Below are 24,459 nucleotides of genomic sequence, written 5' to 3' on the forward strand. Positions count from 1 at the left end.
CTGAGCAAGCTGAACCACTGGAAAATACTGTCTGTGTGGAAGGAGGTACAAAATGCAATCACCCAAAGGTTTACCACATAAAAAGCATCTCTTTCCTATCTCCAGGGGCATGGACAGGACCTGCCCTGCTCTTTGCCCAAATACTTGAAAAGCTACACAGATTTTGTGTGCTTGAAATACTTGAAAAGATACACAAGATCTCTTGACAAATAAAAAAAACCAACAACCACAAACAAACAAACCCCTAAATCACATATTTACCAAGAAAAGGATTGTTGAAGATATTCAAGCCCTGTAACGCCCAGCCTCTAAAGGAAACAGTGGCAGGGGCCAGCCAAATTGATGTTTCATGTGGATGATGATCCTGCCTCCTCACACATCTTCTCCTCAATATCAATTAATGAACTGATATGCCGTTATTTAATTAATTCATTAATGCCATAATCGTAAAAACAAGTCTAAACAAAGAATAGGGAGAGTCTTCATGGCTTTAAGCCCTGAACCCCTTTTCACTTGATGTCCTCCTGTGATGGGGAGCAGATGCTGCTCCCTCAAAAAAAACAATGTCACAGTGTAGATGCCTCTCTCCCCAATCCCAAGGCAACATGACAGTGTTTAAGATGCAAAGAGCATTGGCTGTATCTTCTGAGGATCACTGACTCACAATCACACCTCCACATCTTCAGGGGAACCAGGGCCACAGCAGGAACACTGGGAGGCAAGCAGGTGTCCCTGGGATTGCTCCAGCATCATCCCTTCCCTTGCTGCTCATCACCACCACCACCAGAAACCCACTGGAAATCTCATCTGACTGGCAGACTGCAGCTCAAAAAGAAAGGGTATTTCAGCTCGTGGGTCTGTCACCTGGGGTAAACCTTGACACACCACTTAGACACAGCAGCAGTGTGCTATTGTGCACACAGAGCAGACAATGGTATTTTAGCAAAGCTGTGATGATGTCCATACATCCTGATCCTATGGTACAAGAAGTTCCTCCTCTTGACTGCAATGCTGGTTCATGAGACGTCTCAAGGCACTTTGCTTTCAGCACCACTCATTTAAAAAAAAACCACAATATATAATTTTTTTCCAGTGGTCCAAGCAAGGACAGTCTTCCCCAAATCTGTTGGATGCTGTCCTAGACCCTTGAACCCCTGCAACCTGCAGGTATTTAGCTGGCTGATACAAATATACACACAGAACAATCAGCCACAGCTATGACCATCCCACGCTACACCTGCAACATGATGGGGCACAGTCTGGTGGAAAGAGCTCTGCAGAATAAGGGAGTTGGTGCTGAGGGGTCACCTGTTTGTGCCTTGGATGTTCTGCTCAGATCTGCTCCAGCAGGGTCTTGTGGACATTGCCCAGAGCCATCAGGGCACAGTAAGCATGCTCCTGCAGCAATTCTTCCAGGTCAGCACCAGCCAAAATTAGTCCAGTGCAAGTGTCCTGAAACTGCCCGGCAGTGCCAGCTCAGGGGGATAAGTGGGGAAAAACCAGCTTTCCTTCAAGGTGCACTTCCAATCCAAAACAAAATATCAGCATTATGGCAAAGAGGAGGATGGATTCTTCCTTTTGCTGCCTGACCTCAAAGAGATGATTTCACAGCTGACAGCCAGCAGCAATAGCCAGGGAGGGGTCCGAGAGCAGAGCCTGCCCTGGGATGCAGGGGCACAGACCATCCATCCCCTACTGTCAGACATTGAGGTTCTTCCAAAAAAAGAGCTCAGATTCATTTCAAAGGCTTTAAAACCCTTCATACCTTGATGTTACCAAATAAACCAAATAACTGAGTGTTAGGATGGGCCCTTACAAGCTCTTACAAACCAGCTGTATCCTCTGATACAGCATGCCATGGACCTTTCTGCTTCCACAAGCACTTGGCATAGAAGAAAGCTGATTGTGTGCTCCCTTTCAAGTACAAAATGCCATTAACAAAGAAAAAGAAAGGAAAAAAATACAAAATTATCCTGCCCTTTCAGGGAAGCACCCAGAAGTATGGCTAGCACATGGTTACATGCAACAGGATTAGCAAAATGAGCTTGTGAGCAACTGCTGCTTACTCCAAGAAGTGATACCTGAGGAGCTCATCCAAAGGGGTCTGCAGCATTTCCATCACCTACCAGATCAACTCCCATGGGGTCCAGGCATGCTGCTGTTTGCCACAGACTTATTTTGCAGGAAGAATTTGGAGCAGTACCCTCATCTGGTCCTTTTGTAAGTGGAGCAGAGGGTAAAGATTGAACTGCTGAAAGGAGGAAGCTTCTGCAAAATTCTGGGGGTGAGTTTTTGGGGCAGTTTTTTTTTTTTGGTAAGCGCAGTTTCTGTTCTTTAGAATTACAGAGCTGTACAGTTTCTGGAGCCCTGCCAGAGCACATCAGCATCACTTTGCTGGTAGCAAAGTGGGAGATATTCTACATTTTGCTCTTCCTACTAGAGATGTTACATCGAGCAGCAATACTCATGGAGATGCCAGGGTAAGCAGGGGACCAGGCAGAGTCAAGCTCTTCCCACCCAAATGCCAAGACAACAGGTTTGACTGGTAACTCCAAATCCATGAGGCTGGAAAACATCAGAGCATTTAAGGACAGATCCACAGACAGAAGGAACTCACATCAATTTAGATTTCCCTTTCCTGCCTTAATTTTTTTGAAACTCATGTCACCCTCCTTGGACAGAGCCACATAGGCCTTTAACAGCATTCCTGTCACCTACAGCAGTGTGTAGGTGCCTGCTCAAATCCAGTCCTCCATACAGGGACAGCCTGAGCATCTCACCCCATTACAGCACCTTGAGCCACGTTAAGAGCCCATCCTAACACTCAGAATTCAGCAACAGGGTAGTTAATGGACTTGTCACAAAAGTCTCTCTTTTTTTTCAGGGCAAAGCTGCTGCTTGTGAAAACAATACCCTAATGCAAAAGTAGGATTAATGAGAAGTAGTGGTGTTCAGTCCTATCAGTACAAGGCAGCTCTCCCCAGTGCCCACTCAGCTCCAGGACCCCTCTCTACAGTGAGAGGCTGTCAAGCACTCCAAGCATTGCAGGCATTTATGATAACAAGCCTGCTACCACTGAGTCTCACCTCCAAGCACAAGACTTGTTTGTTGACTTTAAGTATGTGGTTTGTTATTTTATCTAAGTTAGAGCCAGCTTTTTGAGGAACAAGATGGGAAATGATAGAGGGAGGAAGAAAGTCACCAGAAAAATAATGTACATCAGAAGAAGAACTTGTATAGAAAAGAGTATTCTTGACTTTAAGAAGCGTGTCTGCACCACACAGAGACACACATCTTATGACATGTTAAAGCATTACAGTCCATTAAATGCAGGAATTAATATGGTTATTGGATAGCTGTTGGACAGCTGTGCTAAGTGTAATAGGAGATCACAAGTGGAAGAGTCAATTTAATATTTGAGAAAGCTGTTGGACTGAGGAACACTCAACCACACACATCCAGCGTCCCCCACAAGCAAGGGCACCTTGCAGGGGATCACAGCTGCACCCAGAGGGGCAACATCTCTGCTAGCCAAGCAGGGAAGCTGGTTGGCATCCCATAATCTCCTCTGCTTGCCAGTGCAATTGTAGCCATGGCCATCCTGGAAAAGCAGGGAAGGAGGAACATACTCCCAGAATTTCAGCACTGGAAATTAGGGCAAGCACTAGTTTAAGAGGCTTCATCAAGAAGAAATCCTAGGAGAGTTATCTGAAATTTCAGGTTGGTTAGGATAACAAAATTGGAAGTAAATGGAAACAAGAGTCCTTTGCAATCACATGTGTGCCAGATTTAAAAAAGATGCACCAGAGCTGGGTGTACCCAGGTCAGCAGTAAATAACAAAACCTGGTGACTTTTGTCATCCTGTGATTTCACAGAAGCAGCACTTCCAAACCACCTCCATCTGCAAATTAAGAGGACATGGTGGGGGGAAAACAACCCAAACAAAACGTGCTTGAGAACAACGGAACCTTCTCCATTTCTCCCTGAACTTCAAACTTGCTCCACCTCCCCCTGCCAGGTCTCACCTTGCCATGGCTTTTCTCCACCTTTCGGAAACATTTGTTCAAGGAGAGGTTGTGCCGGACCGAGTTCTTCCAGCCAGTGGGGGCTGTGGCGAAGTAGGGGAAGCGGTCCAGGATCCAGCTGTAGATTTCTTTGACTGGCAAGCTCTTGTTGGGGGACTGCTCAATCGCCATGTAAATGAGAAGGCTGAAAGAGTAAGGGGGTTTGGAAGTGGAGGATTTTTTCTCAGGGTTTTGGTAGCAGGATGGTGAGAAGGATGGCACGCTGTCACCCTCGATGTCATACAAGGGGCTAACAATTGGAAGGCCCTCGCTGCCGAGGCTGAAGTTTGTTAGCAGGTTAGTACTTTCGTGCAGCCAGTTCAAATTTGTGAGCTCATCATCTGCTGAATCTCTGTCCACCACGGTGGCCTTTGGCTTGCCGGCATCGCCCGCGTCGGGCAGGCTGCCCATCCCATGGCACTGCCGTAGTCCTGAGGCTTTTTCTGCTCCGGGCGTTTCAGCTTTCTTATCCGGAGTCATTCCAGTGACTGGACCCATTTAGCTTGATTGGTCTGCAACAAAGGAGAGGGTCAGAAATCACTGCAAACTACCACAACCACATTCAGCAGGAGCCCACCAAATTCAAGTGCAGGGCTGCACCATCCCCGTGCTGTGCACAAACACCGAAGCCACTGGTGAGAGCCGGGCTCCAGCAGCAGCCTCCCAGTAAACTCATGAGCATGTGTTAACTCCCCCTGGTTTATAAGCAGAGCTTATGGGAAGCACTTGGAAACTGCTGTATCTATCTAGAAACACCAATTCAGACACAGAAATAACAGTTATTTTCATGTCAACACCTGAAATCTAGAAAAAACCTTAACAGGTAGGATCTAATCAATTCAGCTCTCACATTAACTCTTTTTAAGTTACTCATTATATTGTAAACTGACCCAGTTTAGAAGTGTTTGCCTTTGGTGTCCAAAGACTGAAAAAGGAATTGCAAAACTTAAGTCACATAAAGTCTATTTGCGGTCTCAGCGCAAACGAAATCTTTATAACCCCCTACAAGTCACAATCACTCCCAAGTGCTGCTGCCCGTTTCTACTAGGGGAAGATCTGGCCAGCCTGTCTGCTCATCACCAGGGTCCCACAGAGTTGCCTGGGTCCAAAAGATCTTTTTCTACTCATGCAAGGGCTTTCAGCCCTACCCTGGGCTTCCCTGCAGAGCAGAATGTGCTGGGATCAGTTCTCAGCAGGAAGGGACCAACCACAGGGGTGGCAGCTCAGAATGGCGGGAATAATGGCTCACCACTTAGATTAAAAAAAACCCAAAACAACAAAACATTAAAACCCTAATCATAACATTATTATTTATAAAACACTGCCACTCAATGCATGGCCTAACAGGCTAGCCATGCTTTAGAGACATTACACCAACAGAAACCACCTTGCTTGTCGAGTTTTAAAAGGGGTCTTCTAGCAAACTGTGTTATAGGAACAGCTGTTTCTTTCCTGCTGATGTGAGCACTGTACAGATGTGTGTAGGGGGTACACACACATGTACACCATAGACATGAGACACTCCAACTATGGATGCAGCTCACAGTTGTAAATAGCATAGAGCAAAGCTGAGGTTTGTATTAACTGTGAAAAGATCCAATGAAACAACCAAAGAACAACCCAAACCCCAATCCAGTTCCCTGTAAGCACTATCATTCTGGTTCCATGCTCCAGCTTCCAGTGCCAGAGCTCAAGATGAGGACAGTTTCCATATCACATCTCACCAGACAGCCCTATGCAGTTACTGGATGTTTTCTTACACCAGTTTGCAGTAAACACTTGTCTCCTTGCACCTGCATCTTCTCCTGCCAAGTGGCCACTGCCTGGCTGTGCCACCCCCAGAGCCAGCCAGCTCTACCCCAGCAGCCTCACCATGTCCCTGTCACACTGCCCAGCCTCCTTACTCTGGAGAAGGGGAGCAATACGCACAATGCAGGAGTGACGTGGTGACACACAAAGGCAACAGGATAATCCGTGTTATGCCCCCCACTCCTGCCAGCCCCTGCCTGCTGCCAGGCAGTCATGAGGTGCAGAATTTGCGCCTCCCCCAGGAAACACACCATGTTTCCCCACCAGCAATTTTTGTTCTTCTCCGTCTGCTCATACGCTCTTGCACCAGCTAGTGCAAAGCTGTGTTGACAAAAGCACCTGCACTTCTGCTTACCAGTAGCAGTGCTGCAAAACATCCATAATTTTTTTATTTTCTGTTTCTTATTTCTATTAAGAGCTGGGATGGGTATGATTAACTACCACCTCAGTCAGTATTAAAAAAAGAAAAAAATTAAAGCAAAGTGAGCTGCTCAAATAGCTGGTCAAAAATAGCTTTGCTCTCCCTACAATTTACTTCTCCCCCAAGGCACCAGAGCAGATTTATATTGGCAGTCAGCGATGGCTGGCTTTAAACACAGCCATATATACATATGCTCATGTCACTTCTTCAATCCTTTCTTGAATTAAGAAACAAAACAAACAAAGAGCTAGTGATAAAATTCATACAGTGAGACAAACCCCAACTCTGCTGCAACGTGAGCTGCTCTGTTCTCTTTATAATGATTAACTTTGCCCCCTTGTTCAGCACCTCTTTAGGCAGCTACACAGGAGCTTACACCTCACAGCCGTGTTTTGGTAATTTTAGCTCTCGGTTCATGTTGCACAAAATCTCCCTTTACAAATCTTCCGCCAGCAAGGCAGATCAAGAACATGCACATGCTTACACACACATGCAAGTCTGAGGTCACTGTATTCATTTCTTAGGGGAAAGGGGGCAATAAAGTCTGTTTTCAACACAAAAATGGCCTGGGCATGCTCAGTCTTCTCAAAAAAATAAGGGAAAAAATATAACAACTTATTAAGCTGATTAAACTTATAATCAGGTAGACTTTGAGGTATCAATGCACTATTTGTTTGCATGCTGCTATGTTTTAGAGGAGAATCATTAGCATATTTAATGCCCCACATGAAAATAAAAATTATTTGCAGGTAACACATTTACAGTAAATAATATAGTTTAGTGTCACATTTCTCCTAGTAGATACATTTACAAAAATCCACATCTCATTACCTTCACACACCTAGTTCACCACCTCACACACCTTCTACATGAACACATCAGAAACTAATTTATTTTCTCTAAATAGGTATAAAGTCCATATTAGATTATTATCAACTAATAAATAAGAAAAAATGAAATCACAGGAGTGACATCAGTGCCACTGAAGCATATCTGAAGGCATGCAAGTGGTCAGCTTGTGTGCTCTCTAGAACCCCTCTTCATTCACACAGACCCTTAATAGCATCCAAAATCCACAATTCTTTTCTCCATGTGTGTTCTGGTTCCCTGTAAGCAAACACAACTGTGAGAACACAGCTTCCAAGCCGGCATTTTCAAGATTGCCACTCCCAATATTTGGGGTTTAATGTTTAACATAAGGGTCATGGGATTCACCAGAGCCATCTTTGCTGTAAGCTTGGCAGGGTTTTGTGCCCAGGGACGACCCAGCAGAAAAACCACAGTGCAAGGGGAGCAAAGTGTGAGAAGGAAAGAGCACAGAAGTAGCTCTCCAGTGCAGATGTCTTGATAATTCCCATGGGGACAGCCCCAGCCCTGTAAGCAGAGCCAGAAGGCAGCCTCCAGCCAGGCAAATGCAAAAAGAATATGCTTTAAGCACACCTCTGAAATATATGGAAAAGTTTGTGCTCTGTCCATGTGCTTTACCCTACCAATGAGTACAGAGTGACCACAGCATGCTGCTGTTCACTGGTACTAACACTTCCAACTGGAAGCACAGCCTTATGCATCCAAATCCCAAGGAACTCGAGGATCTATCTCCTGCTAGTAGCTTCAAAAGCAAGGCCAACCAAAGCATTTACCCCTAAAAGTATCACAATGGAGGTGCACATCTTTTTCCATGGTAATTACAGACAGAGGACTATGACTCCAGGCTAAGAAGATTAAAAGGCTACCAAGTCAACTGAGGCTGCTCCAATAAAAGTTAGGATGCATCAGAAAAGAGGTGAGACAACTTTCTTCCAGGAGGCTGATTTTTGGGGTCTCATAAAAGCCAGGAGCAGATCTCCCTGCTAATCCATGCCAGTCCAGCACCCAAAGCCCAGTGAAGACCTGCTCTTCCAGAGCACTCACAACCCAAGCAGCAGAGCCCAGGTCCAAAGGTGCTGATTAAGGCTGCAGGTGTATCAAGGCAGCAGTCAGCTCCAGAGAAGCACAAACAGATCAGAGGAGACCCAATGTCTCAAGACAAGGCAATATTTTTTGCAGCCTTCTCTCAAACTCACTGGAGAGTTTGGGAAAGGGTATGAGCACTGAAAGGTCCTCAGCCTAGCAGAGCACATCTGGGTTAAACTGGGTTTGTGTGCCCCTACAAACACCCCCAGCTATGACTGAATTTTGATGAAAGACCCTGAGCACTACTATGTTCTGCCACAGGAGCAAATGCTTTGATGTGTGAGCATTTAATGAAGACAAAGTTGCTTTAATAAAGGCCAACGATTTAATGAAACTGGAGGTCCACTTGAGCATATATCCTCAGGTAAGCAGAGAAGCTTTGCAGCAGCCCTTCTTGGAAGAAGTCTCAGTTCCAGCAGAATCCAGGCCCAAAGGGCAAAGCTGTGGCAGATGGCACCATCCCACCAAAGGTGACCGACTCCAAACTCAGCAGCATTGCAGGTGTAAGCGTACAGGTATCATTGCAGTGGCCACCACACTTGGACTCAGTGAACTGGCAAGAAAAAATTCAGCCCTTTTGTCAGAAGATGCCACAGCCTTGTCCATGCCAAATTAGCATGAGAACAGAGCTGCTCTTGCTGCCTGATCCTTCTTTACAGTGGCATTGGATGAAAGGTGCCCTTTTGGCACCTGCACAGCATCAGTGCCTCAGGTTAGGACAACCTTCTCCACAACTAAATGCACCTTTTTATTTCTGCAGGACCAGCCAAGCAACTAGGTCACCTCTGCTAATAGAGGGAAGATCTGGAGCCTGCCAACAGCACAGTGATTTCCCTCCAGATTTAAAAAAAAAAACCAAAAAAAAAAAAAAAAAAAACCAAAAAAAAACCAAACAAACAAAACCACAAACATATATATATATATATATATATATATATATATATATATATATATATATATATTATGTAATCTTACCATGCATTGCCCAAAGAGTAGAACATAATTTTAATCCAGGAAAAAAGATTTTTAGCCATATCACACTTAATGACAGCACCTGTGCACCCACTCTTTCCACAACAACCTCAGGGTGTGCAGCCTTAGTTACAGAGCCAGGCAGTTGTGCTTTACACACAATTTCTAGCCTGGCACAAACAGGCCCTGTTAGAGTATTTAGGACCATTGGTATGTGCTTTTGCATGCAAACAACTACACCAATAGCAAACTCCTCTACTGATTTTTCATATTCCCTTGCATCTACAAGAAGCAGAAGGGCTTGTCCTGACTTAAATACATCAGTGTGTGTTGTCAAAACAGCTCAAGAATTAGACAAATAAATGACTGTCACTGCTCACCTACCCAAGCTGGGGATAAACTTCCAAGTCATGGTGCACATAGCACAGGACCAGCTACAAGTCTTTGCATGTTGGATGGAAGAGCAACAACAACAAAAAGATTCCACACAACTAATGCAAACCCATCAATAAAAAGTACTCATCTGCCTGCCTGACCAGGAGCATTAAAAGGATGGCACCAAACCATTTTTCCCCCTACCAACTCAACCTTTCCCCTCACTCATCTCCTTTTCTCGGGCTGCCCTTGCCCTGCACACCTCACAGCCCTGCTGGAGGTCAGCTGACATCCCGCCCCAGCCCTGAGAAAGGCCTATATTTGATTGTAACACTATATGATGTCACGTATCCAAGACAACTGAAGGCATTACAGTCTTCTGAGGATAAAACCACCTCCCAGCCACAGATTTCAGCAAGCTGGGTCCCAGTGTCTGTGGAAGAGGTAAACCCCTGGGTGACAAAGGACATGCAGAGATGGTCCCTGGGGCAGCACCTAGAGCAGGCAGGGCCCTTCCCACTCCTCCTGGCTTGCAAAGCAGAGGAAAATTAGAAATAATGGCTTAAAAAAAAACATTAAAAAGCACTTATCACCTTCTCAAATCAATACTTTCAGCTTGGAAATAAAACCAACCAACCAAAGGACTGGACAAGCCATAAGCTCAGGGGTTTAATTTGAACCTTGGCATCGGTGGGGTCAAAGGGAAGGAGAAGCTTTCCAGAGATTTGCTTGAAAATACTTCCAAACCTCTCTCATGTCAATGTTCTCTCCCACCCTGTGATACAATTAAAGGCAAAGTGGGTGAAAAAGTAATGAAAACCAATTCAAAGGTGCAATATTAAGAAAAGTTAAGAAATTCTGCAATACAGAAGGGATTAAACAAACCCTTATCATAGCCCAGGAAAGGGCAGGGAGCAAGAGGAAGATTTCATCTAACTTTTTCCATAAAAGTTTGCATTTTTTTTTATTAAATACACACATATACGCACACATAAGTGGGTTTGTGTTTCAAGCAAGTATCTGAAAGGAAAATGATACGTGAGCTCAGACATGCCCTGACCCCAATCCAGACCCTGTACATGGCCCAGAGCCTCTGGGACATTTATTCCACTGCTGCCTTCACAGACTTTGCAAACCTGAAGCTCTTCCAAAGGCTGCAGTCACTATTGGACTTGGTTCCCTGTGCCTCAGATTTAAAACATGCACATAAAAACAGTCTAACAGAGAAATTTGGATACGAAAATAATAATTTATAAAAAAAACAACAACCCAAACAAGCAGTGAAATCTAAACTATTAAGAAAAACCTTCGGTGAGACACAAAAAGGGGAAGGGAAGGAAATAATTGCTTTCAAGAAAAATGCTTTAAAGCCAATAGCTTTTCAAGAGAGGCTTATGGGTCATTTTCCTTAAATTCAAAACTGTGCTTGCTAAGTGGACTAAATGCAAAAAAAATGTAAACCACTGGTATGCTCACAAGGCACTTGATCAAATGACTTGCAAAAGAATTCTGATGCTAATTCCCTTTCCAAGGTAACCCATCTCTACCATCCTCTTGAAACAGAAGTGGACATAGCTACTTTTCAGCTGGTGTCAGTACCAATTTACCAAGGCTAGAAAACATAAAGCTATCTTTTGCATACAGCTTTTCTGCCTCCTTCAGCCTTAGAAGTACCAAAACTCTTGATTTCCAGTGGAAAACCAACAATTTGAAGCTCTTCCCCAAGTGACCCTCCTGCAAGATTTAAACTGGAAAGTACCATTGGAGCTGTACCACAAAACCACGTTACCAATACAGCTAGTGACTCCAGAGCTGTCCCCATTTGCTGCTTCCCAGCTCCTGCTCCTAAAGTGCAAGTTTTCCTCCAGAGCCCAGGGAAGGCAAAGCAATGCTCTCTGCTGTGCTGACCTCCCTGGCCAACTTGCTTTTAATTTTATTCCACCAGCGTGGAATTTGGCTTTCTGTTTTAACAAACAAGCAAGCAAACAAAAAACCCTCCTACTTTTGGCTACTTGACATCCCTAAACCAAACCCAACTGGCTGATAACTGGTCTGGGGACGATGCTCGCAGAACAGAGGGATGAGTGGCTGCTGCTGAGCAGCAAGCTTCCCAGCTCCCACTCCTTCAGCTCTACTTCATGGAACCTTTCCAGGTGCTGAGCTCTCTTTATACCCAGCGCTCGGCTTTTAGGCAACCACGTACTTGCCCCAAATCTAAGCACAACAAAACCCAGTGATACTGTTGAAAAAAAAGCAAGCACAGGACCACATTTAAACTGGGAAACTAAAAGTAGTGAAAAACTGCAAGATAGGAATGCACTGAAAATAACCTGAGAGAAGACACAAAGACTGAGCGTGCAGAAGAGTAGGGATGGGTGATGATGCCTGCAGTAGTCAATTTAGGGACTCCAATAATGGAGTCCCTAATATTCTCTAACCCTTGAGGAAAAAGTAGGGAGCGCTAAGTCTAGTCTGAACATAATGGGAAAAAATTTTGAATGCACTCAGGAAAAAAAAAAATAAAGTCAAAATCCACATCCTTGACTTTCAGTATGAGTATTCCTACCTGCACAAATTCCAGGCTTCTCTTAAAATGGTCCTGGTGCCCCTGAGCAATCACTCAATGAAACGGGTATTCCTGGCCCAAACACAGCTGCCATGTTTCCCAGCACTGAGCACTCAGCAGCACCCTCCCAGCAGGGAGTGACCCAGCTTTCATGCTTCCACAGCCATCATGTTTTACAGGGAGCAGGCAGAGTACCAGAGGTCATAAAGATGCTGGCTGGCATCAGGCAATACTTCTTCCATTCCACGTAATTTATTACCCAAGCATGGCGAGCTGTCTCTTCTTGCTGACCTAAATTGTATTTTGGAAGCACCATGGAACATCACTGCATGCTTTTACCCAGCACGGAGAGGACGAGATGGAGAGCTCACCATCACCCAGCAAGAACACCAAATCAGCAGGTGTAATGTGACAGGAGACAAACACGCCTATCACACATGAAGATCAAGCCAGGAAAAAAATGAAGCAGCATCTCAGCGGTTTCTTGTGTCCTCTCTGCGACACAAGGCAGCTGTTGGATCTGGAAAGAGACACCCCACATGCAGCCACAGGGAGCCTCCCCGTGTGGACAGGGTTTGCTAGTGAGCACTTGTGGAGAGCAGAGCCAGGCTCCGCCGTGAGTCACCCTGAGCCACGACGCAGCGCAGGAAGTTGCCCAACACCACTTCAGTTGTGGAGCAGCAACACACACACACATGGGATGAGGCATTCACTGCCTCCATCTACTTCCCTCGGGAAAAGTTACCCTACGTCCCTCAGGAAAAATTACCATCAGTGCAGTGACATCTATAGATGAGCTTACACAAAATGCACTCATTTACCAGGAGGGGAGGAACTGCAAATGTTCAAGGAGCCAAAGGGAATAATCCAGAAGTTGCACCTCTTTCTCCCAGGTAGAGAGCATTCATCCAGACTGCTGACATCCATTTATACTTATGGGGACTAGAGGCTGCTTTTCACCCATTTGTTTCCCACAGCTTGTTTTGCACCACAGTAGTGGAGTAAGACTATCCCAAAGCAGGGAACAGCACCAGGAGATGCATGGCAGCGGTGGCTGTGGGCACACTATCACTCCTCCCAACGCCCATCCTTTCTGCCACCTCGCTGGCTATAATCCCTCTGTGCAGCTCCTTCTGATAAGGTATCACAAACCTGCACATGGAAAAAGTATTCTGAGTGCCCCGCGTACTTCCTCTCGTAAATTCCAGCTCCTTTTAACCTCAACAATGAGTAGGCAAGGAGAGATGACAGGACAGGAAGGTGGAATTACAACTCTAGTGAAACCAACATAGAAACTTCCGCTGCCGTTACAGGAACCAACAGCTCTGCATGAGAACTGCATGGCCTTCTCACCAGTTCAAACCATGTACAGCATCTTCAGATGCCAAACTATCTCTTTCACCAGAAGAGTTTGCTTTTGCTCAATATGTCAGGTTTTCAAGCCTATTGTACTGATTGGAACAGAGCCCGTGGTTAATAAAGACGGCAGAAATCAGCCTGACATGTCCCTAAGCCTCTGTCTTCTTTCCAAGACACTCCACTCACTTGCCAGACAGTACTTCTCGTTCAGCAGGACCATTACACACACCTCTATCTGCTCCATTACTTACTGGACTGGCACATCCTGACACAGAGAGTTGCTGGCAATGCTGCTGCCTTCAATCCTGATCTCTCTAGAGGACACTAAAAGGCCCCTCAAGCAGAAATTCTGTGAAAGTTGGAGCTGTTAAGGCAGCACACTCCTTGGTTGGTGCCCCTTTTAGACAAAATTATCTTACTTCTGGCCTGAAAAATCCCTGAGGAGGTCCTTAAGCACAGCCCCAGAAGCAGTACCCAAAGCAGGTCACAACTTCATCCTCTGGTCTAGACACTGCCAACAAAGACATCAACCAAGTTTTACTCCAGCAAGGTCCCTGAGGGTGCTCAGGGCCACATGCCTGGATTGATACAGGACCAGTGCCTCCAGCTCCCTTCAGGACCTGCAGGGCAGCCAACACAGCATCTCCACCACAGTCTGCAAGTGTAAACACCGTGTACAGCAGCACTGCTCAGTTTATGGGCACATCTGCTAACAACAAAAAAAAAAAAATACTAAAAGCACAGAAAAGTCCTATATGTATGTCAGGCAACTCAAAGACACAAAGTGAGAATCACCACCTCCTCTCTATTTCTACAAAAGTTAAGTGGCACAGCTGGACACAAGCAAGCCCCCAGCAGAAGCTGATCCGCTGCAGCAGCATGCGGCTGAGCTCAGAGATAACACACCCTGGCACCCGGCTAAGTTCATCAGCTCAAGCCCTGTGCTGTACTAATTGCTTAATTGCTGCTATTGAGCTTTCAGTTCAGACTTGTGTCCAACTACCTTCTGCAGAGCTTGGGAAATGTGAGTTGGCACCTGCCAAGAGAAAAAAAAAAAACCAAAAAACCAGCAACCTTCAAACTAGTTTAAGTTTCCTGGCATAACGCCAGCTGAATTTTTCTTGCATAGATGTAGCATCACACCAGACTTCAAGGAGAGGAAAAAAGACCCCAATCGAAGAAACACAACTGAAGTTAAATTATTCACATGCCAATATATTACAATCCATCTATTACTAAATTTGTCTAAATGTAAGCCCACCAATAACAAGATTTGCAGAGTGTATATGTGCCTATATACATGGCAAATTATATATAAAATTATCTTCATTTCATAGATTAGGCACAAAGCTGATCAAATTGCTTTCTCAGCATTTAAGTCCACCATAATTCAGCATGTTTAACTCCACATTTAGCAGACAGCATCCATCCACAGGCAGGCACTACGGCGGGAACACGAGTTTATTGAGTCTTCTTCAAGGTTTATTTTATTTCTTTGTTCCTTTTAGTCTTTGTTTGGGCCTCGTCATAATCCAAACCCTTACCAACAAAAGCCAGTTTCCGCTCCCACAGAACCTGAGCACCAAGCACGCCGGTGTGTCCAAGCAGGAGTAAGGCAGGAAGGCAGCGGGATGCTGCTCCGCTGCCGCCACCAACTCATCGCCCAACTTCACCAAAAAATCCCGAAAAAGATGGAAAAACTCCGAAAGGCCACGTGCAGATCCCAGCCTGACCTCGAGCACTTCGCCAGCCGTTTCCTGGATTTTACCCCAAAACGCGGGAACCCCGGAGCGCCTCTCCCGCACTGCCCCCGCCTCTGCGAGCCACAGACGCTCTGCACATCCCTGGGGGCTCCCCGCCGCTTCGGGGACAACGGGACGCGGCGGAACAAGGCAGAAAGCGTCTTTATTTCACCAGATGAAGGGCCTGACTTTGATGGGGGTGACCCGGAGGCGAGGGGCACGTCGGGGCCACGCTACCCAGTCCCGGCTAGCCGCGTTTTCCATCATCCCGGCTCGGAAGCGCGCAGGAAGCGCGGGCTTGCCCCGCCGGGGGAGCTGGTGAAGGGGGGGGGGTCACCCGCGCCAACCCCGCCGGCGGAAGCTCCGCCGGGAGCCGCGCCGGGAGGAGGAGCCGCGGGCGCACGGCCCCGCGGGGAGCGGGTGCGTGGGGAGCCCCCCTTGCCACGCATCGCCACCGAGAGCGGCTGGAGGGGAAGCGCCGCCCCCGCGCCTCGTCCCCACGCGGGGAATGAGGCGACACCGGCCACACCGCCCCCCCCGCCGCCCGGCACCGGCGGGACCCGCAGCCACGCTCCCCGCGCTTTCCCCCTTCCCCCACGGAACCCTCGCGGAGCGCCGCAAACAAAAAAAACCCAAAAAACTCACCCCGCCACCCCAAACCCACGGAAGAGCCGAAAGCTAAAGTAAAAAAAAAAAAAAAAAAAAAAAGGCGCGGGAGCAGCCCGAGCGGGCGCGGGGGCGGCACTCACCGCGGTCATGAAGCCGCGCGGCCGGCGGCGGACACAATATGGCAGCGGGGGGATGTGTCAGGGAGCAGCTGCTCCCTGCGCAGCGGCGGCGGCGCCGCCCTCCCGCTCCCCATGGCAACCGCGAGCAGGCTCGGCCCCCCGCCGCCGCCGCCGCCTCCTCCTTCCCGGCCGCGTCCCTCGCTGCCGCCCTCCGCCGCCCGCGGCAGCGCCGCCGCCCCGCGCCCGCCGGGGCCCTGCCTGAGGGCTGTGAGCGGCGCCCGGGCTCCGCGTCCCGCCCACAGCATCCGCGCCGCCTCGGAAAAGTTCCCCTTTCCCCCTCAGAAATGCCACACTTTCTAAATTTTAAAAAATTTGAATAGAAAAGCTTAAACCTTTCTTTTAGTTTCACTTCTCTTTCCTCACCTTCTTCATATATACATATATATACTTTTTTTTTTTTTTTTCCCCTCTTGACAGAAACGCTTCCTCGGTGTTTGCCCTACCTTGTAGTGCATTGTCGTGCTTTTGGCTTCCACCATCCCAGGGCAAGAACTCTTTGCTCACCCGTGTTGGACAGCCCTACACGCGCTTACAGCTTTACAACATCATAAGGAGGACCTCGGGAAGTCGCTTGCAGGAAGAAGTCTTGTTTCGGAGCTGATCTTCCACTGCAACAAAAAAAAAAAGTTTAATCACTTTCCCAAGGTTTCCTCACCTTCTGAAGGATACACCTGAAGCCTGCCTCGTGATGACTTGTGGTAGTTTTATTTCTAAGGAACGGTGGGAATGCGTTTTAAGGAAATTCCCCCACTCCTCGTTAGGAGGAACCAGTGGTTGGGTTGTTTCCTTTTTTTGTTTGAAACAGTTTGAGAGAACAACCTCTTGGGTTTTTTAAGAGTAAAGATATATCAGGCTCAGGGTTTTATAGCAGGCAGAATATTCTCCCAAGGGCAGAGGGTCGAATCCAGTGACAGGGAGGCTCCTTCCGCTGCGCCATGAAGCATGACCAGCTTCAAAAACAGAGCCCAACCACAGAGTTCTGATCAGAATCAATTATTCTAAGCAACTTTCATACAGCTCCTACCTAATTTCCACTGATGGAATGTGTTATGATTCATTCAACCTTTTCTTTTTCCTTTTACAGCCTCAGAAGTTAGCCAGGGCCTTCCTACCCTCTCAGCAGGCAACAGAAGTGCACTTCTGTATTAATTATGTATTGGTGAAAGCATCCTCCATTCCCAAATCATTAAAAATAGACCTAGCACTGCTGGTACTAGCAACGCTTTGCCCGTAAAAGACTGTTTTGCCTAAATCCCTATTCCTCTGGAAGTGCACATCAGCGTGCCTTGTGTGCCCTCTGCACCTCAGCTGCCTTGGCAGAGGGAGGAGCAGAGCCCAGCGGAGGGAGCATTGTTTGCCCCTTGGGATCAGGGTGTGCTGCTCTGACTTTTGCCCTGCGAGGTGGCAACCTGAAAGAGAGACGTTTGAATCCAGAATCCCTCCAGCTTCAATTTATTTTGTGGAAGGCTCAGTTTGGGCCACCAAAGGTGGTGTCTATTCTCAGCCTTTGATTGCATTTACACCCTCGCCTTTAGAGTGTGGCTGCTCACAGGTTTTTTCCACTTACCCCTTAAAAATGCAACTGAGTTCAGCAGGAACACACGTTCTCTCCCCCTTTAGAGTTTAGAGGAAAAAAACACCACAATGCCAAGCAAGAATTAAAAAGATAAAATCTGTAAGTGCCCTGAAGTTGACACCCCCTCAAAGAAACAAAACTTGGCCTTTGAACTGGCATTATATTTAAACCAACTTGGAGCACAACATTTCAAATGAAATAAAGTGGTTTTACACCTCCTGAAAAATATTGTCACCTTCATCTTCCTCAGCCCTCTCTACTCCTCAACATACCCATGCTAGGTCTTTTTGGCTTTAAATCGTACTACATTTTCCAAATCACCAATTTTTCATCACTAAAGACCAAGTTCTGAGGTTTTCTGAAGGGTCTTCTGCATCTCTCCCTTATCTCCAGATCCAGCCACAGTCACCTTCACTCTTTGGCAGCCTGTGAACTCACTGGTGGCTGCAGCAGTGCATCTGGGACAGGGCTCAAAAGAAAGTCCAGCCTCTCAGAGAGACTCAAACTTTCTGCCTCATATCCTACTCATCTCCATAAGGCTCAGTAGGCAGAGCTAAGCCTCCCAGCCACCCATGTACACTTGCAGTGCTGCAACAGCTCATCTGAGCAGGGTTAGAGGAACTGCAGCTGGCCTGGCCTAGTGGGGTGCAGAGAACTTTTGGGTCATCAGGGCTACACTCACACCTCTCCTGATGCTTGTCCCTGCCTGTACTGATTCTTGCCTGGCAGCCTCAGTCAGCATCAGGGTGCCTCACTTAGTGCCCAGGCAGCAACCAGATGATCAAAGGAACTGTGTTTGTCTCTGCTCAGTGTCCACACCACATTTGATCGGTGCTTCCTCACCATGATCCATTTTCCTGACTGAATTCTGAATGTGATTAGTGAGAGCAAGAGGGAGCAGGTGGTGGAGGGCTGGGAGCAATGGCATTGGACAGAGCCAAGGCTACCAGTGTGGTCCTGCCATGCATTAGATCACCTCCAAGAAGAGGAGTATGTGTGGAGAGCCACAGTGTGGAGGATGCCCTGCCAAGGCTTTGGGCAGAATCCCTGAAAGCTGCTTGCTCCCACATTTCAGCCTGAAGGCATTAACTAATTTTTTTCCTGCAATGTCCCCTGTCCCACAGTGTGGCTGCTGGCAGTCTGAACCCACACACCTCCTTGGTGTCCCTCTTGTGCCATCTTAGTTTTCTACTCAGAGCTACAGTGGGAAACCCACAGTAAGACAGCAACCAGGCAAAGCAGAACTCATCCAATAAATATGACAAGGGCATGGTGCTCTTTTCCAGCACAGACCTTTAAAATAGGTGGGACAGACATTAGTCATGGTACTCCATGTGGGTCTCTGCCCAGCTCCCCAGGATGTCCATGCAGCATCTCCCGCAGCCCCTCTGAAGCAGGAGGTGTGGGGAAGATGGGCTGCAGAGGCGAAGGCAGGTGCTGAGGAGGTGGGAGGAGGTGCCCTCCACCATACCCTTGTCACCTCCTGCTTTGAGCCAAGACAGACTCAGCCAAGAGGCTGCTGGTGCCTCCTGGCGCAGCTCCAGGCTGTCCTTGAATGTTCTGCCCACTGAAGGACAGCCGTGCCTGCTTTGCCAAGGCAGCTGTCGTTACTGCAGCCATCCTTCCTGCCTCCTGTGTGGATTCTACCAGAGGCTGGCTGTCCTCTCCCCTTCAGGGCACAGCCACACCTCTGGGTGATTTGCCATCACCACAGGTGGTTGAATGCAACAAAAAAATTTAAAAAAACACAAAGCATTTTTGTTGTTTTCTGCTATGGGCAGAAAATCGGGCCTTCCACCTCTCCCGTGTCAGGGTCAATATCCTCAGATCTCCACTCATTGCAATGCAAGATAGAGATGGAGAAGGGTATCCTGGGAGTAGGTCCTCTGAGCACAGAAGACAGTCACCCAAATCTGTTATGTGGAGGACAAGCCCACTGGGAAGATAACACCTGCCTCCTGGCAGCTGCAATTTCCTTCTCCTGAGAGGAGAGGGCACAGTGAGGATCCTCCAAGGGACATATCTGCTGTCCTGTGCCACCCATCGCCATGAAATCACCTCCTCGCTCAAGCTGTCGTCTAAAGCTCAGTGCATGTTCAGGGCTCCTAGGTCACACTGAACATGCACTGAGAGTGTGGGGAGCAGGGAAGGGAAAGAAGGGAACTGCTGCAAAGCAGAGGGGCGGGTGCTGGAGGTGCAATGCCATGGGTGTGTGCCACGAGAGCCAGCGAGCCCCAGTTTCTGTGCTGGGATTTCTGCCACATCCGTGAACAGTCAGCCAGGCTTCGTAGCGTCTCAGCACTTCTCCTCATGAAACCACAAGCCCTTTGATCCTGGTGATCCACGCCTGGTGTAGCATCCTACAAAAAGCTGGCATAAGAGTTAACAGGTTAATCCATTTGGGAAGAGCATTGTCTCCTCCATGGGAGCGAACCAGGCTGCTGTTCATGGCTCTGACTAGCTTTCCTTTTGCTCAGGGATGCTATGAGAGAAATGCTGGCCCAGCACTGGTCAGACACCTGCTTCTTCTAGGAATTCTTGTTGCAAGCAGCATCTCTGATTTACATTGACAGCCCCGTTTGAAGTAATAACTTCAAAGGGACTTCCTATTACTCCAGGTTGGTGCGTCTGCCTATTCAGCTCCCACACCGTAACTTTCTGCTTGTGGTTTCTACCTGGCAATGTCTCCTGCTTTGCTGTCTCCTACCACCAGCCTAGTTTAGCATTTGATCTCTTCCCTCGCCCTAGGCAAAGCCACAAGGGTCATTGTGCAGTTTGTGGTTCATAGCATTTCTACTTCCACCAGCCAGCTGCCTGCCATGCTTCCTGTCTCTCAACACTTTCTGTCTTGATTGGGAGTCAGTGCTGAAGTTCTTCTTGTTCTTGTTGTAGCTATGTACAGACAAGTCACTCATTTTAGGGACTGAATATGCCCTCAGCTTTTTCCTTTTCCCCTTTGCTGCTCCCCCTAGGACTCAGGGTCTGTTAACATGTGCTGGGATACGCCTTTCCATGAACAGCTCACCAGTGTAGACCCAGACCTCAGACAAGCAGGTAATCTATAAAGCATGTCATGGGGGTAATGTTGCCTGTAAAAACTAATATTTAGATGATTTCTCAACCATACAACCATTAGTTGGAAAAATGTGCAGTGTTGGTTGCAATATTCCTCCCATGTCATATGTCCAAGAACTGAATTGAATGTATTGAATTAGCATCAAAACATTAGGACTTTTCAATATTGGATCTCCAAAAATGTTTCCAGATTAAGAAGTTACTTTTATTAGAAAGAATTTGGGAATATTGCTACTCTGGAAAACACTTTGGGTGGGACTATCAATCCTAATAGCACCTGTTTGTGTGGTATAGCTTATGCTGGCTCAGTAAATGATGTGAGCCTAAACCTGCATGCGATGGTTCTGCAAAAACAGAATAGTGAATATTTTTCCAGTTTAGCCTTGCAATTTTAGGGTGACTTTTTTCTTTAATCTTCTAAATAATACAGCTGGAAAATACACACAAGGAGACCATACAAGATGCAGTCTTGTTTGAAAGCTTGAGCAGAAGAACTTACTCAAGAATGGACAAATCAGTCATGGACCAAAGCAAATGTGGTCTACCTTAGCAAGATGTCATATATTTAGCACTGTTATCTATTTACTCTTAAGCAGGAGAAGTTTGTAGACTTGCTATCCTCAACAAAAGATGAGGAATAAAATCAGCATCTTCACTATTGGAAAGATCGTCGAGAGGTAACTTACCTCTGTCTCTTTATGGGCAATACAAATACCTTACAAAAAATAATAGCAATTTCCTAAATAAGACCAAGTCTATTGTTTTTTGTTATGAACAAACAAAAAGATTCATGCCTTTTAGTATCTAGCCCACTATGTAACATGCCAGGCTGAATTACCCAGAGATACTTTGTTTTGAAGAGTGCAGAAATCCTGCAGGTTTAATTGCCAATAAATCAGCATGACCTACACTCCCTGACACTTTTTTTTCACAATGATCTTTTCAAGCAGAAAATGAAGAGACTGATTTTTACAGTGTGTGCATACTGCCTTTGGAGAGATAAGAGCAGTGACACACAGGCAGGTTCCTCCATTAAAAGCTATCCTAGATAATGAAGGACTCAATCAATGGTGTGTTCTGTTTGCTTTCTGCTTATTTTCACCTTGTGTTATGGCACTCTCTTTTTGTTGTGATTAGAAGAGTTGTTGCTTGTTTAACAATTGGCTTTCAACTTGTATTCAGCAGTACTTGAAATGAATTTACTTGTGGTTTATTTTGATGCTGATGCTTAAAATGTTAAGATAAATGGCAGTAGTTCAATTTCTGATTCGAGATTAAATATCTGACTAAGGACTTGGTAGTTTGAAGAGAGCTTGAGTATTTCTAAAATAAACTATTTTGATTTCAATGCAAAGTACTCATTATATGCCTCTCAGTAACAAAGTTTTATGGTTTTACATTATTATTCAAAAGAAAAGATATGACTTAAAGCCCAGTGAAAAACCTGAAAGCTAACCCCCAATCTTCCTGCACATTATAAGCTTTACTTCTCATACCAGCTTTTGCTTAGCCTGTCTTTAATACAAATATCTTCAAGCATTTACGAGTGCTTAGCTTCAAAACACCAACTGAGGCAGCTGGTTGCTATAATCTCCTCTAATACACATGAGTTCATACAGGGCAGGGTGGGAGAGATGGGACTGGGAGGGGAACAGCATCTCATCATTCTACAGCGGTGGGCTGGGGTTCAGCATCTCTGAAATAATCCCCAGAGAGATTTGCTTTCCTCCTGCCATCAGGATGTGTTTTGGCTGAATTAGGAGCAGCACAGAAGATCTGTGCTGTTGGTTGGCTTTGGACTCATGTTACAGGTGATGCCATCCTCATGTTCAACAAGAGGAGTGCACAAGCTTTCCAGGTGTGGGAGGACAGGCTTGGGACATGTTGTCTGAGCGTCCCTTTTGCACATGGCACTTACAAACTGAGGAGCACCTGGCACGACACAAAGCAAGGCAATGATGAGCCTACCAACTGCTTGTGTCTTCCTGGGTACTTTGTGCAATGGTTTCCACTGGGACAGAGTTCATTTATTCTCAGTAGCTGTTGCAGTGCTGTGTTTTGGATTTGGAATAAGAATGGTGTTGATAGCACACTAATATTTTGGGTTTTGCTAAGTCAGGTTCATCCTAAGTCAAGGACTTTTTCCTGGTCTCACGTTCTGCCAGTGAGGAGATACCCAAAAAAATCTGAGGGGGAGCATAGCTGGGACCGGTGACCTGAACTGACCAAAGGTATATTTCACATTATAGAAGATTATGCCCAGTATATAAACTAGAGGGAGTTACCTGGAAGAGGGGATTTGGGTTCAGGAAGTGGGGGTGTGGCATCTGTCAGCAGGTGGGGAGCAATTGTGTTGCTCACCACTTGTTTTTTCCCTTTCAATTATCATTATTATTCACCACAATTATTGAATTTTACTTTGCTTTCCATTATTAAGCTGTTCCTATCTCTCTATTAAACTGTTCTCTATCTCTCTAACCTACGAGGTTTACTTTGATTCTCCTCCCCATTCCACCGGGGTGGGGACGGGGGAGAGAAGGGGATGGAGAGAGAGCTGTGTGAGAGTGGCTTAACGTCCAGCTGGGCTTAATCCACAACCAAAGCTTTTATGTGAAGAGATTTCTATAGGGTATGGCATCAGTGGCATTGAAGCATTGACTCACGCAGCACAATATACCAGTTCCAGTGACTTAATGATATAATATGATATGAGCTCACAAGAAGAGTAGTGTGGAGTTCTGATCCTTCCTGTTTACTGGCCAACATGGTTTCAGACTCCAGGAACATTGAAAATTGTGGGTTTGCAGGCTGGTTTAGCAGGGAATTTACCCTTTGTCTGAATCAACTCCCATTCCTAAAGTTGCTTGATAATCTCTCCATAAAAGAGAAACTCAGGAAATGTGATCCTTGTGGGAGGCAAATAGCAATGGCTGGTTTGGTACAAACCAATTCCCAATGAATTTTTCAAGCAAGCTAAGAAATTCACTCTCACATGGATGATATTCCATCATAAAGTGCAAAGTCACAGCCTGTTCCAGTCAACAATTTCAGACTGGCTCCCTGTCTGGAAATGTTAGAAAGATAATGGTCAAGGACCTTGTCTCTGGTTGCTGCACGGTCTCTGACAGTCAAAACCACACTTTCATTAAACATTATTTTTCAGGATGAACACTAAAACCTTTATCCCCACATGCTGGGGGCTGGTATGGCTCCTGCTGGCTGTTTCTGAGGGGCTGACTTGGAGAAATGGGATGAAGGCATACCAAGTAGATAAAGATACTGACCTGTGACATTGCCATCACTCAGAAGATAAAAGGCATGGGAGAGAAGGGTGATTGAAATGGCTTCTTTATTCTGTAGACAAAAAATACCATTTCATTCTCTCATTGCCTGCGCAGGATGTGCTGGGCAAAAGGATCAACTGTGTTGAAACTCCTGGCTATGGAATAAAATTTGTCCTCTTCAGTGCACTGATGCTGGGTGTAATCTCATGAGCCAGAGCAGGAGATGGATGAGGTGTTGGAAAACAATCCAGACTCAGATGTCCTGTTGGTTATGGTCTTATTTGGAGGGAAGAAAGCCTATTCAACAGCAGCTGGTGCATTTCTTCATTCAGGAAGGTGCTTTCCAGTTGATTAAGGGCAGAATAATGATCCTGCAGAATTTTGTTTGGTTGATATATTCGTGTACTTACTGCAGCCAGCAAACCGTATGTCGCTAATGGTCCGGGTTGAGTGTAGGAAGCCTTTTCTCTGCAA

At 46.4% G+C, this 24,459-nt stretch overlaps 2 protein-coding genes across 3 annotated transcripts in view; both read right to left on the reverse strand.

Moving 5' to 3' along the window:
- Positions 1-16,120, reverse strand: part of FOXN2 (forkhead box N2) — a 30,464-nt gene extending 14,344 nt beyond the window's left edge. Inside the window, exons 1-2 of one of the 2 annotated variants that reach the window (XM_005523262.3) lie at positions 16,012-16,120; positions 4,027-4,577 (exon numbers count right to left, since the gene is read on the reverse strand). In XM_005523262.3, the coding sequence (XP_005523319.1) occupies positions 4,027-4,563 (537 nt within the window). In that variant the 5' untranslated portion in view covers positions 4,564-4,577; positions 16,012-16,120. The other variant, XM_014252963.2, reaches the window with a different exon arrangement.
- A 467-nt stretch (positions 16,121-16,587) lies between these two features.
- Positions 16,588-24,459, reverse strand: part of LOC148184582 (uncharacterized) — a 74,115-nt gene continuing 66,243 nt past the window's right edge. The window contains exon 6 of the mRNA XM_088052343.1: positions 16,588-16,658. Within this exon, the coding sequence (XP_087908469.1) occupies positions 16,588-16,658 (71 nt within the window). The remainder of the gene's footprint in view (positions 16,659-24,459) is intronic.

Source organism: Pseudopodoces humilis, chromosome 3, assembly GCF_049639895.1.
Source record: "Pseudopodoces humilis isolate 2021_Gansu_Grassland_sample_001 chromosome 3, ASM4963989v1, whole genome shotgun sequence".
Lineage (NCBI taxonomy): Eukaryota > Metazoa > Chordata > Aves > Passeriformes > Paridae > Pseudopodoces > Pseudopodoces humilis.